The sequence below is a fragment of the Rosa rugosa genome, chromosome 2 (assembly GCF_958449725.1).
Source record: "Rosa rugosa chromosome 2, drRosRugo1.1, whole genome shotgun sequence".
Taxonomy (NCBI): Eukaryota; Viridiplantae; Streptophyta; class Magnoliopsida; order Rosales; family Rosaceae; genus Rosa; species Rosa rugosa.
Genome location: NC_084821.1, coordinates 55,015,707 through 55,030,222, shown reverse-complemented (window position 1 = coordinate 55,030,222; position 14,516 = coordinate 55,015,707). Strand labels below are relative to the sequence as shown.

General features: G+C 38.2%; 1 protein-coding gene and 1 long non-coding RNA gene across 3 annotated transcripts; one reads left to right on the top strand and one right to left on the bottom strand.

Moving 5' to 3' along the window:
* Nucleotides 1–5,735: 5,735 nt before the first annotated feature.
* On the bottom strand, nucleotides 5,736–8,011 carry LOC133728526 (uncharacterized). 2 transcript variants are annotated; one of them, XR_009855881.1, is made up of 3 exons: nucleotides 7,886–8,011; nucleotides 7,446–7,580; nucleotides 5,736–7,160 (listed from the first exon to the last, which is right to left on the bottom strand). It is a non-coding gene; the product is annotated as an uncharacterized LOC133728526 (long non-coding RNA). The 2 variants fall into 2 exon arrangements; XR_009855880.1 differs by having other exon boundaries at nucleotides 5,736–7,150.
* A 1,372-nt stretch (nucleotides 8,012–9,383) lies between these two features.
* LOC133728525 (ankyrin repeat-containing protein At5g02620-like) lies at nucleotides 9,384–12,754 on the top strand. The gene is made up of 3 exons (XM_062155929.1): nucleotides 9,384–10,216; nucleotides 11,043–11,563; nucleotides 11,648–12,754. Exons 1-3 carry the CDS (start codon nucleotides 9,598–9,600, stop codon nucleotides 12,281–12,283), a joined length of 1,776 nt encoding a protein of 591 aa, XP_062011913.1. The 5' UTR covers nucleotides 9,384–9,597; the 3' UTR covers nucleotides 12,284–12,754.
* The last annotated feature ends 1,762 nt before the right edge of the window (nucleotides 12,755–14,516 follow it).

Below are 14,516 nucleotides of genomic sequence, written 5' to 3'. Positions count from 1 at the left end.
TTTTGTTTGGATAAAAAAAAAAGTTATTATTTTTTTATGAGAAAAATTCAGGTACCGTCCCTAAACTATGCTGCCAAGGCCAATTTGATACCCGAACTCTCAAAAGTATCAATGTGATACCCGAAGACCTATATTGACATCAACGTGATACTTCCGTCAAAAAAATCCAACGGCTCCGTCTTCTTGCTGACGTGGCAAGCACGTGGGAATAAAAAAAATGGTCAAAAGACCAAACTAACCTTCTTTTAATTTTTTTATTCTTTTAATTTTTTTTATTGTATCTTTCTTTTTTTTTTTGGGAAATTTTAATTCTATCTTCTTCTTCCTCGTTTCTCATCCAATTTCGCCATTGATGACCACCTCTACAGCTCCACCTCAACCTAACCCACTGCAATTCGATCTTCAAATGCATAAGGAAACTATGGCAATTCGCTTCGAAGATTAAGAAGAAGCGATGGGTTCTTTGGTTCAATTGTTAACTATAGAAATCCAATTGGACAAATGTTACTTGAAATAATCGGAAATGTAGGGAAAGCAATTATTGAGAGATACACCAACAAAACCCCAATGATCAGTTTCATCACTTAAGGGTAGCTAGAGAGGAACTACTGGTAATTTTACCTTTAGTATGACCAAAATCCCATTTCCATAATCTGATGTCTGCAAACATATCCGAGAATTCCTCCTCAAGTCTACCAATGGCTAAAAGTCAAAAGTGTACCTTTCTAAAATCACTCCTATGACTTCCGATGCCTCAAATCTTTCTTTTCTCACCTGTGGATGAATATAGTATGATATTATGATTGATCATTTTACTGGACCGCAATATAGAATCCATATCTTTCTATTTAGTCATCTTGACTGGTTTTATCTCCTTTTTTCTGCTCGTTGTTGACTGGTTCTATCTGGGTTAATATTTGATCTCCCATTTGGGTCTCTGGTTTGTGCTTTTCTATGTTCTTCTAACCAGAATCAGAAGAGTCTGAAAAACCAAAAACAAATTAGAAGAGCCGATCACAACATGGGAATTGCAGCACCTGAACAATACATATACCAATGGCAATACCACTCCAGATTTTCAGCTACCAACCAAAACAACCCCGTCAACCCGCCCACATCTAGAGTCAGGTTACCCCTCCCGCTCAGTTCAAAATCAAACACGCTTACCTCTAACAATACTACAACTCCTCCAATTCCAACACCGCCGGTTAAACTCCACCGGAATAGGAATAATAATAATAATAATAATATTAGGAAGGGGAAGAACAAGAAGAAGAATGGATGTGGGTCCAGCTGCAGCACCAATCCCAGTGAAAAGAGATCGATGTTCAGTAGGGTGCCTCCTGGGATTTCACTTCCGACCCCAGTAATTTCGCCGGCGTTTACTGCAATTCCGACAAGGTTATCAGCTCCTCTTGCATTTACACCAATCCCCGGAAGAGGAGCTTGTTGACTCCGAATCGGTGCGAGGCGATGACGTTGGTCTGGATTTGGAGGTTGAGGGCGATGAAGTCAGCCGGGTGGTGTTGGTGGCGCGGATGCCGCCGACTTTAGCGGCGGCGAGGATTACGAATTAGGGCTTTTCGGCGGCGAAGAAAGACTCGACGTCGTTTTAGCGCGTGAGGTCAAGGTCAGTGTGGGTGCGGAGGACGAGGTTGGTGAAACCTAAGGACTGGAGCTGGCGGAGCCGAATTGGAGAGGATATCGGCGGGGTTAGTGATGGTTTGGGTGGTGGAGAAGGAGAGGAGAGAGAGGAGGTGGAGAGAGAAGAAGAAGAAGAGTCAGGTTGAAGAAGAAGAAGAAACCATTTTTTTTTAATTTCTTGGGAGAGAGTCACCATCGTCGTCGGTCCCAGAAGAAGAAGAAGAAGAAAAAGAACTGGTCTTGGGCTAGAAGAAAATCCCAGAAGAAGAAGAAGAAGAAGAAGAAGAAAAAGGAATGAAAAGAAAAAAAATGAATTAAAAAAAAAGAGGGTAAAAAGTCCATTTTGCCCCTTTTTTTTTGCCCACGTGCTTGCCACTTCAGCAAACAAACGGAGCCGTTGGATTTTTTTGACGGAAGTATCACGTTGATGCCAATATAGGTCTTTGGGTATCACATTGATACTTTTGAGAGTTCGGGTATCAAATTGGCCTTGGCAGCATAGTTTGGGGACGGTACCTGAATTTTTCTCTTTTTTTATTTAAGAGGTGATAGGTGTTAAGAGTTAGGACTCATCAAAAAGCCAGCGGATCAAGTGGGCCAATGGACCCCCGCCGACCCGCAAGGCCAAAAGCCCGGCCCAGCCCGTCAAAAAGCCTGCCTCGGTGGGTAAAGGGCCGGCCCTTCAAAAAGCCCGTAAAAACCCGGTCCGCCAAAAACCCGCTAGGCTCTGCCGGTAAAAGCCCGCAAGGCCCGGCCCGTAGAAACCCGTAAACTATTATATATATATATATATATACAGATCCAATGCAGAGCGGAGCTCCGCTTTGAAATTAACGTGTGAAGTTCGAGTTTTCGGTCATTTTTCGGTCGCATATCCACATCTCGACCGTTCAGTTTTTAGGTACTACTATATAGATCATCTCTGCAAATTTTCAGCCAAATTGATAATCATTAAGACATCTAACTCATTTAAACCAATAGACGGACTAAATCTGTCAACCTGAACCGTACTAGCTTTAAGACACTTATCAATGCCTTAACGATCATCATTTTGGCTGAAAATTTGCAGAGACGATCTATACACTAGTATCTAAAAACTGAACGGTCGAGATGTGGATATGCGACCGAAAAGTGACCGAAAACTCGAACTTCACACGTTAATTTTCAAAGCGGAGCTCCGCTCTGGATAGGATCTGTATATATATATATATATATATATATATATATGTGTGTGTGTGTGTGTGTGTGTGTGTGTGTGTGTGTGTTTATATATATATATATATATATATTTATTTATTTATTTATTTATAGATATATATGCGTGTGTATGTATATATATATATATATATGTGTGTGTGTGTGTGTGTGTGTGTGTGTGTGTTTATATATATGTGTGTGGAAATTCTCATACTTCTATATAGAATATGTGCATATATATTCATATGGATTACATGTGTGTGGAAATTCTCATACTTCCATATGGATTACATGTGAGAAGAGATCAACACACATACATTACCTATGTAATAAAGTACTAAAATCATTTCCAAAATTCATGTACTTAGGAGCAGTATTATATGATACTAAATGGGAGCAGTTCAACCACATAGATCGAACCACATTGCAGTAGTTCTTATTACTAATGTTTTATCTTGCTTTTGTTGTACTTGTTCATTTTCAATCACGGGGTTTTAGTATTACGTCTTTCCCATTGTATTTTTCTAATTATTAGTGAAAAAGGCTTGATGGCCAAGCCTCCCACTGGGTTCCAACCATAAAAAAAAAAAAAAAAAAAAGTAAATCATATTCACATTGTCAATATACAGAACATTTATAATTACATATAGATAAAAACACTAGTTTAACAACTTACTACAGTTTAGTTAATTACCCGTCTATATTAAATATAACAATTCTATTATTTATGTATAATTTTAGAGAGGTTATATTGTAAATAGGTTTATTATAGGTTAGATTAGTCTATATAAAAGTTTCATTCAAAACATTTATAAACTAATGTGATTTCTTTATTTTTAACCGAAATTTCCACCGAAATCGAAACTTTCTCCGAAATTTCCTTAAATTTGAAGTACCGAAATCAAAACCGAAACCGAAATTTGAAACCTTGCATATTTCAAATTTCTTTGTTAATTAAGAAGAGTAACTGAGGGTTAATGAAGACTTTATTATTTTCGTTTATGGATGTAGGGTGGGGCGGGTAGCTTTAAAACACCTCACACTACTAGAAAAGGCACCCATCACACACATGAGAATCCATGTGAAATCATAGTGTTTGAATCCAAAACTAATATTTTTTCCCGATAAGGGGGACTCGAAAAAAACCGGGCCAATATCCGTGGCCCAAGCTATATATTTTCAACAAGTTCGAAATGTATTGTTTAGAAGCTAAATAAAGTCTACTTGGTCTACTATTAATTATCAATAATTATCAAATATTTGATAATTAAGGATAGTTAGTTTGCTTACCAAGATTGAGCAGGAGGGAAGGATGTGGACGTGAAAGCAGGGGCTCTTATTGATTAAGGAATCAAAGGAATGTATATATACATGCAATTAAAGATACGTGCATATGAGTCCTCGCGAAGATTTGCTCGCGAATATCAAGTTGGCCATATATATATATTTCCCATGCAATTAAGGAGTGGTGAAACAATTAAGGAAGGGATCATGGCCAAGAACTATGCATGCAAGAATCAGGGGGGTCCCATATATCCTGCTCGCGAACGGCAAAGAAGGCTTGCCCAAGATGGATATACAAGTTAATTATATATGCAAGCTGCATGGCTCATTACGTGGGCTACATATATACATATGCATGCAAGCAAGCAATCAATGCTTTTCCATGCAATTAAGGTGGATGGACGTGGAACACATGGAAGAGGCAATCATCTTTAATTGCAATAATATATATATCATTTCGCAAGCTACAGAGTCCCCGCAAAGAGATATATTTGCAATTAATGCATATCAAACAGTTTGCATCCAAGAGGAAGATTACATCCAGGACTCCTTTTGGATTAACCTTGCCTAGAAGATTGCTACGACAGAGTTAATCTCTTATTGCTTACGATAGATATCAAAACTATTAAGAGTTTTGATTTGATTCAAGGTCAATAACTGTGGCCTAAAATATAGTATTTCATTCCTATTAAGAAGGAGAAGCTACAGAGCCTATATATAGAGGCTAAAGACATACAGAAAAAGACAACTCTCTCCAATTAATCTCTACGATTATCCAAGTCTCCCCGGAACAACCTCTCTTACCGGTGACCACACTTCAGTCTCAGTCTCTTTAAGAGCCGACTGTCAGTGCCACCAAACCAACCCGGCGACCGTATTTCCAGTCCCAGTCTCCCTAAGAGCCGACTGCCAGTACCACTGCCACCGATACCATCTCGACCAGCGAAGCAAGGGTAACGCCCTCGTAACCCAACGAAGCTAAAGTCACGCTTTAGCAAAACCCGTGCTTTCTCCAACTTCCCAATGATTGCTCTGCTTAGTCTACAACACTAAGTATCGATTCGGTGAACGTAAGAGACCACAACCAAAGCCCTTACCTGTAAGGCAAGAAGTCCTTTTCCGAAAGGCAGAGAAAAGAACATTGTGACGAGGTTGGTGCTCTCCTCGTCCACATCGTTTGATTCAGAAGTCAGGTTAAGGGACGCCCCGACGACTGCACCCCACGGTGCTGGCACGCTCGCGCATTCAAAAGAGACAGTTTGTACCAGATTGATTTTGGGAGCCAAACACATAGCATTCCACACGGAAATTCGTGTGAATACGTCAATACATACAGATACAGCGACGGATTATATGTCTGTATGTATTACTGGCGTTGCTAATACTACTACACACGAAATTGTCTATCCCTGTGAATGCATTGGATGGGTCCCACCACTTTAATCAACTCCAACAATTATGTCCCATCACCAAAAAAATCTGTGTGTACCAAATACATTTATTGAATTTTATTAAATAAATTTTTTAGTCCCACAAATTATTAAGTTTTTTGGTCCCTCAAATTATTGTCATCGTAAGTATTCAATTACCATCTTTGCATCTGTTTCCAGCATTATCCTCTTCCATCCTTCCAAGATATACACCTTTCTAATGCTTCACAAACCGCCAATGCCTCCACCAAAAGCACATATTCACTCCTTAAGCACCCACTACAGCCACCACGAAAGAAGTGGCCTTTTAATTCTCAATACGACCAAATCGAGACCACCAATCCATGGGGAAGTATGAGTCCCATTACAACTAGTGCTGCTAGATGCCTCATCTTCAGAAATGTGACCCAATCCATTCATCTTTAGGCAGCCACAGAACCCAGAAAACTCTGTTGCCAATCCTCTTACTTGTTCGCATAATTTCTTCAATGATTGATTTGACTGCGAGCTCGAAGTGTTGGATTAGATTTGGTTATGGCTTGAGGACGGAGACCCATAATGATTCGAATCAAAAATAGAGGATATTGGAAGAGAAATGGATTAGGCAGATCTACGAGAAATAGTAACCACAAATCTAAATCATCGATCTTCAAACTGATACAAACACTGACCATTATAATTATCTTTGCGGGACACGGTCCAACGCCCTTCAAATGTTACCAGCGATAGATCTGAGAGAGAGAGAGAGAAAGAGAGAGAGAGAGAGAGACTGTCCAATCCAACACCAAGGTGAGGAAAAAGCTTCTTTTCTGATGGGCAGAGGAGATTATTATTCATCAAGGCACTGCCTTTGAAGTCATCATAGAGGAAATTTATTTTCTTAATCTTTCCCTGTTATCAGTATCATTAGTACAACTGAGAGTGGTATCTCAGCATGTGTTGCGGTTGGGTATTCAATCATTGATTCAAGTAGTTGAGAAGCTACAAATACTTGATTGTTTAGCTGCCCACACACTTGGATTATTTCCTCTTGGACTAAAAAATCAGTTCGAGTGGGATTTCAACTCCAAGATCAACCCAAGCAATCATGACTCCATAGGAAGCTTCAATGATTCCTTCCTGATTCTAAATGGCTTTGAAGCTCTCCATTTTCACCAAAATGCTAATAGATCTGCAAACACACACCTTTATGTTATACTTGGAGTCCCAATCGATAGAATCAATTTTATACAAATAGAAAGCATAGATCCTTCAAGATTAAAGAAAGCTATACATTAGTTGCCACATAATAGAAAGCAAAGGTGTATTCCCAAAAAAAATAATAATAATAACATAATCTTTTTCTCCCTATTCTTCTCTATGCAAAAATATGATACCAAATATAAGCTGATTTGTTATACCACACAAGACAACTCATGGTCTTGGACAGGAAAGGAAGATTTCCACCAGGGTATAACCCCCTTCAAATGCTGGAACTGTTCTCAAGTTCGATTAACTCTATGCAGCACTGTGACGATAGCAGACTGGATTGCAGGGAAACTAACAACCAATATGCTTCGTCACATTTCGATAAAAGAACCAATCACCAACAGATTCTGCAATTGTCTATCAAGAATGGCTAAGCTAGCTATTGGTTAGATGGCAAATATAGTTCAAATGACAGGAAAAAAAATGCAAAAAATGGATTTTCAACAGCATATTGCTACCGTTATGTATTCACTCTTAGAAGACATCAACTCATGAACAAAGAACATTGTAATATAAGCCATTAACGATTGACAAAAAGTTAACCAAAATGGGTGACAACTAAAATAAGACACAGGTAGAAGTTGCAGGAATACAAAACATAGACAATAAATTGAAAAACCAAAGTGGAGTAGTAGATAGTACTAATTGTGCAAGTTTGAGCTTGTAGAGGATGGTGGTTTTACCAGCAACATCAAGTACCCACCGTTAGTGTTCTCATTTCTTTCCTTGCAAACAGCATCTTCACCATCCTAGACATTGCAATACCTATTTTTCCAACTGCTTCAACCACAGAAAATAGCACAATATGAGAGACCAGAAAAATATGTACCTGCACTAAACTGACTAAAGAAAGCAACAGATAGAGTTGCTTGAAATAGTGACAGTCATATCTACCTCCATATCCTTAACTCAGTATACAACTACTCAACTACACACCTAAAAATTCAGTATCTTTGCAATCCTTACTAACAAATTTCCAATCTTTCAAATTCAACTAAGCAAGAAAACCAATCACAGAACTGAAAACATACAAAATAAATAAATAAAATATAAAATAAAAAACTGAAGAGAAATTAACTCACAGAGTCAGCTCTACAATCAGGCAGTTTAATTTGAGTGCTGCAAAGGTCAGCTACTGAGTCACGGTAGGTGAAAGAATGAAGATGTAAAAGAAACAAAATCCTCCAAAACCATATTCAACCAAGATAAAAAAATAAATAAATAAATAAATAAATAAATAAAAAGCAGAACAAAAGCTAGCTAAAGATTGGATTCAAATATTCATTCATTTCAATCTCAATTAAGTTTTAGCAAGTCAGCTATGGAAAGTTCAAATTTGGGAAATCGATTAGAACTATAGAAGTCAAAACCGTAATGACCAACATAAAAAAGACCAAGGCTTTAAGAAAAGAACGAAGTAAATCTTTATAGGCAGACCTTTCTTGAAGAAAAGCCAGAGGAGATTTGTCATACCTGCAAAATTTGAAGATGATGTTCAGAAATTGTTCATCTGGCTGTTCAAAATATCAAGGCAAACACAACAAAGTAATATGCGTATAAACCCCCAAATCAAAAACTTTCAATTCAAATCCAATACATATCCCACATCAGAATGAGAGAACAACTAAAAATTGAATCAACAAAATCAAGGTTCAAAAAAAAAAAAAAAAACCAAAACCCAAAACGGTGATGTATCATGGTGGAAAAGCTGAGCGACAGACAAAAACTAAATGAAACAAATTCGAAGCCATCGTAGAATCCCTGATCAATTTACTCAATTTCTGTTCAAATCGAGCATCAACTTTTTCCCGTCTCCCTCTTCTTCTTTTCTTTTCTTCTGTTTCAACAAAATCCGAAGCAAAAACAGGTTTTATTGAGTGTAATCAAACAGAGACCCAGCATAGACTGAAAATTGAAACGAAGACCACCTTGATAGTCTGCAAGACTGAGATACAGAGACTTCCAAAAAGAAGAAGAACCGAGAATCCTTCTCAGGCAAAACTGTTATTCATCAAAATATCAAGGGCAAAACCGTCACTCCACTTTGTGAACAGTGATAAACAGAAAACCGGGCAACTGAGCTTTAGTATATTGTAAATATTTTGTATATAAATATGTTTATTAAATTTTAAATAGTTAACTTGTTTTTATTTTATTTGGAAATAAGATTCACATGGATTTTTTTTCTGTATCAACTCAAATTCATACGGAAGTCTGTGTAATGTCTGACACAAATAAAATAATTTTTTAAATATAAATAAATTTTAACACGGAAATCTGTGTGTGACCATAATTCATACGGATACCTGTGTGAATTTCACACGAATTTCCGTGTGAATTTTGAAGGTCTCACTTTTAGTTTTCAATTCACACGGAAAACTATGTGCATATAGTTTTGCACACAGATATCTTGTGTTTGCAATTTTAAAAACACACATAATCTTTTTCGGTGCGGATATCTGTGTGAACCAAATCTGTGTGTGGTGGGGTTTTTTTCTAGTAGTGTCATTTCTTTGCAAGTCGGATGCCGGCTTGGGAGTCCCATCTCCCCAACAGGGCCATTCAATATTGTTCCGCATACCTGCGGCGGCCCATCTCCAGTGCATTGCTTGGTTTTGAATCTGTCAGCATCGCTGCCAGTATTGACCGACCCTCATGTCATTTGGTTCTTTCTACTTCCCCCATCTTGTAATCTCTCACCCCTTTGATTCATTCGACTAGTTGCCTCGACTGGTAGGTGGGATAAGAATTATAAGATAGGAGGAGTACGTAGGAGGAGGCATCGAAAACCACCATGGATCTTTACCTGTATAATTCGGTGAAGAATGGAGATGTCAGCTTCTTGAGAAGAATCAGAGACGGCGACGTATTACTAAACCACGATCTTCTCCTTCAGAAAACGCCTAAAGACAACAACATCCTTCACATCGCCGCCGAATTCAAACGGATTGAGTTTTTCAGACAAGTCCCGAGTCATTATTCTCCTGCTCTGTTTTGGGCTGCTAACAAAAAGGGCGACACTCCTCTTCACGTGGCCGCTAGAGTAGGCTGTGATGAAATTGTCGAGTTCCTTATCGATCAGGCGAAAGCGCTGCACATAAGAGGAGCTGATGAGGAAAGCTGTCATCTAAAGCCGCTACTTCGGATGACGAATTTAGAAATGGATACGGCTCTGCATGTGGCTGTGCGGTACGGTCATCTTGGAGTGGTGGTTATGTTAATGGAAGCCGATCCAGAACTGTGTTGTTTGACTAACAGGGCAGATGAATCGGTTTTGTTCTTGGCTGCTAGGAAGGGGTCTGCAGAGATTGCTCGTTATCTGTTGAAGTCACCGGTGTGTCCTTGTTTTCGAGGGACTAATGGTGTGACGGCTTTGCACGCCGCTGTAACTCGCAGCAACCTCACCAGCAAAGGTAGTTTTCTACATGATCCCCTCAATTATATATGCATAGTTTATTTTCACAGGTTCACTTTTCTTGCTTGGCAGTTGTATTCTTTTTTTTTGAATTGGCAGTTGTATTCTTAAAAAGAGTAAATTTGATTTTGACTTATTATTAGTTGGATGCACCGGAAGTGACGGTTTTGCTCCTGATATATGCGTACGCAGTTTATTTTCACGTTTCTTGGATTTGCTTGCCATTGTAATCTTGGAAAGGGTGAATTTGATTTTAACTTTTTATTCAACCAAAAGTTTAGGACCCTTTTGGTTTTTCAGTAATCCCATACAATAAGTGAATAATTTCTATTAAAAGGAATGCCCTCTTTGTTCAAGTTTGGACTTCTAATTTTCATAGTTAGTAAAAAAAAGGACTTGTATAGTACGCGAAAAATACGTACGTGAATTATTCGGACATTTTATCCTATAGTTTTTTTTTATTAAGAACATTTTATCCTATATATAGTTCGTTGAAAAGTTTGGCAAAATATTTTTAATTAATTAAATAATTAAAATTTTTAATTAAAAATATTAATTTATATTCATTTTTGTTCAATAATATGTGTAAAATACGGGAAAAAACATAAAAATCTTGTATAGTACGTGTATAATATTTTTGGCTTTAAAAATAAGGGAAATTTAACGAGTCCTTTTCAAAAATATGAAGTACGGAAGTATTTTTGAAAAAAACGTAAATACATGTTTTATTCATTTATAATACGAAAAATTACTAACTAGGCTAATTTTACTGGTTGAGATTATAGTACTGCTTAGCTCTAATTTTTCAGTGTAATATATGCTAGGCATTGTGAGGACAATGGTGTCCAAAAATCCTGAGATGATTAAAAATGTCGATGCACTTGGCTGGACACCGTTACACTATGCAGCATTTAGAGGGAACCTTGAAGCGACTAGAGTGCTAATGCAATGCGATAGTTCTACATCTTACATCTTAGACAACTCTGGAATGTCAGCTCTCCATGTAGCAGCCCATGCCGGCCACACCAAAATAATGGAGGAGCTGTTTCGGTGGCGGCCCGATATTTGTGATCTGCTGAATGACAAAGACCAAACGGCTTTACATGCTGCAGTATTAGGAGCACAAGTTAATGTTGTGGAGTACATATTGAAGACGCCTAAGCTTGCGGCGATTATAAACGAAGCAGATAAAGATGGAAACACTCCTTTGCACTTAGCTACCCTTCACCAAAATGATAAAATCATAAAAGTTCTGTCTGGCGATCGGAGAGTGGACAAGATTGCTATTAATAAGGAATTCTCGATGCCCGCCGACATGTTTCTTGGTGACAATATTGGTGAACAGGTATGCAACACAAAAAGTACTAACCTTTATGTCATTGCATTCGTCTTTAAAGACTAAAAGAGTGTGCTTTCTTGATGTTTAAAGGAAAAAATTCGCCGTGGTATGGTTTTGCACAACCTGGGGTGCTCTGTTGGCGTGCCATTTTTCCAACAACAAGTCAGTCGTGACTTCAACAAATTGGAACCACTAGAGAAGGACACAGACGAGATCAGAGAAAACCAGCTGCGAGCTCGTCCGGATGATCGTAATGCCTTGGAAAGAGATGACACCAAACTACTAGTTGCAACGCTCATTGCAACTGTTACGTTTGCAGCATCTTTCACCAGTGTGCCTGGAGGATTTAAAGATGACGGAATGCCTATTTTATATGACAAGGCCGCTTTCAAAGTGTTTCAGTTTTTCAATGCAGCGTCCTTCTACATCTCAATTCTTGCAATCTATAATGAATCAACTCCGATAACTGTGTTATCCATCCATCTACCCACACCATCAAGTCTCATTCAGTATTCCATTGGAGGAATGGTGGTTGCATTTTTTTCTGGCACATTAGCAGTGCAGCCGAGACGTAGTCACAGAAATTTGTTTGAATTTATATTCGGTGCAAATTCGGTTGATATTATGCTCACGGTGATGTGTGGCACTCTTTTAATATTAGCTATCATCTCTTTGCTGAAGTCTCTGATTCAAATACGCAGGGGAAAGAGGATCCACTGGTTTTGAAACCATGTAATTTAAGCGCTACTTATTGAAGTGAAGTCTACCTGCACTCCTTTAATTGATTGGGTTAAAATTAATATGGATGGGGCATGGGAAATGAACTCACCTAGTGCGGGTTATGGTGGAGTTTTTCGAGACTAAAAGGGTGAGGTTCTTGGCCAATTTAGATATCTGAAGCTTAGTTGCAGCTGAAAAAATGGCGGAATCAAAGCTATTGAGTTGGCTTGGGTTCGCGACTGGAAGCATGTTTTGTTAGAAGTTGATTTGTCTCTTGTTCTTACATTCCTTCGCTCTTCTCATACGGTGCCCTAACAACTTCGAGTGGAGTGAGGCAATTGTCTTCATTGGATTTCTCAAATTCACTTGCTTTCTTCACACATTTATAGAGAGAGTAATCAAGTTTCTGATGCTTTAGCTAATTTTGGTGCTTTATTGTCTGATATGATTGGTGGGATTCGATTCCACAATTTACAATTTTTTTTTGTGCTCGTAACCGTTTAGGTTTTCCTAATTTGCGATTTAGCTAGTTTGTAGTTGTTCTTGAAGAGGTGTATCTCTTCAATTTTTCGAGGGGTAAGATTTTTGTCTTCCCCTTACCTGTTTTTATGTACTTTTTTTTTTCTTTTTCTTTCAATAAATTAACCTCGTTCTGTGGGGGCCGAGGCAGGAAGGTATATAAATGGGGGCAAATAAAATTCCAGGCTTTCGGTTCCTGGCAGTAGCAGCAAAGCTGTAAATAGTACCATTCTGCAATCTGCAGTAGCCGCAAGGCTACTATTTGGATATTGATCCTTAGCCACATGAAACAAGAGGAAACCTCCAAAAAAAAGGGCTTAAAGCTCTCTCTTGGGAATTAAGTCGAACAGGTGGTGTGCATTTTCATCCTTAGCTATATTCCACACCAAAACCAAGCTTGTGAAACCCAAGGTTAACAGAGTAGTAAGAGAAGCAGCAAATACATAAACATTAAACACGATAGTAACCCACCCAACAATTTTCCATTAGGTAGAGTGATTGAAAACTGTGAAAGATCCACCCAACCAAGTCTCAAAGCTTGGGTTTCTGATTAACCAAGATGGAGGACCGTCTAGAGACAGCTTAAGCTTTGAGCTTTTAGAGGGAATTAGATCGGAGGAAGGAAGAGGAAGAAGAAGAACAAGTATTTGGATATTGATTGCGGGGGCAAAACGGAGACCAGCTCAACAAAAATCTAAAATCACTGGGGCCACTGCCCCCACACGTCCCAATGTGGCTCCGCCCCTGAGTTCTGTCAAAAAAAAAAAAAAAAAAAAGTGAAGTCTCTAGCTACCTGCATTACGTTATTAGTTTTCTCTGCAAGGAGCCAAGGAAACTTATATCAGTTCATGTTGATGTGCAGCACATGAATTTATTCTTATTGTTTATAGTTGGTGGTGGAAGCCTAGCAATTATTTGCATGATAGATACTTTTTGTCATCATGCAGCTTTGTCCAAAAGAAATTAGTGTGAAGCAAATGTGCTAGCTCTGGAAAACATTAACCTAAGTATCTGGAGTTGCTTTTGATTTTGTTGCTCGAGTTGTGGTCATCAGCTCTTTCGTAATCTAATATAGCTTCACAACACAAATTCGATCGTATTCTAATTCTCTCATCTAACTAATACTAATTTGAAGGAAATTCTAAAGTAATTAATTTAAGTATAGCTAAAAGGTGTTCAGTAATGCTATTGTGGGTTTCATATTTTGTTACAGGACAAGAATTAATGGTAAGAAGGATAATATGATTCAAAAAAACTTGGTAGAAAGCCTTCAAGTCGGTTTTAAACATGTTAGAAAGCCTGAATAAAGAAGATTGGCAGCCACCAAGGACAAAGAAATGTAAGTTGGAATTGAACAATTACAAGCTTATATTTAGCACAACAATTACTGTTACCAATAGAGCAAGTAACTAGAGATATTAAGTAATTCATTTTCCCTGTTAAATATATTTATCATATGAATCAAATGAATATATTGGGAAACCTAAATAGCTTGAATCAAGCACTAAAATGTCGAAAGACTACTTAATTTCTCATTGGATATTTTTTGCAAAAACTTGACCTAGGGTTTGCTCTAGGGTTTGCTTCCGGTGATCTGGATAGCTGGTAACTTTCGACCAGGAATATGGATATCCTTAGTTGGAATTGCAGAGGGATTTGCAATTATTCAACGAAGCGGGCGCTGAAGGATCTCATCTCTCATAATCGTCCCCAGATTGTC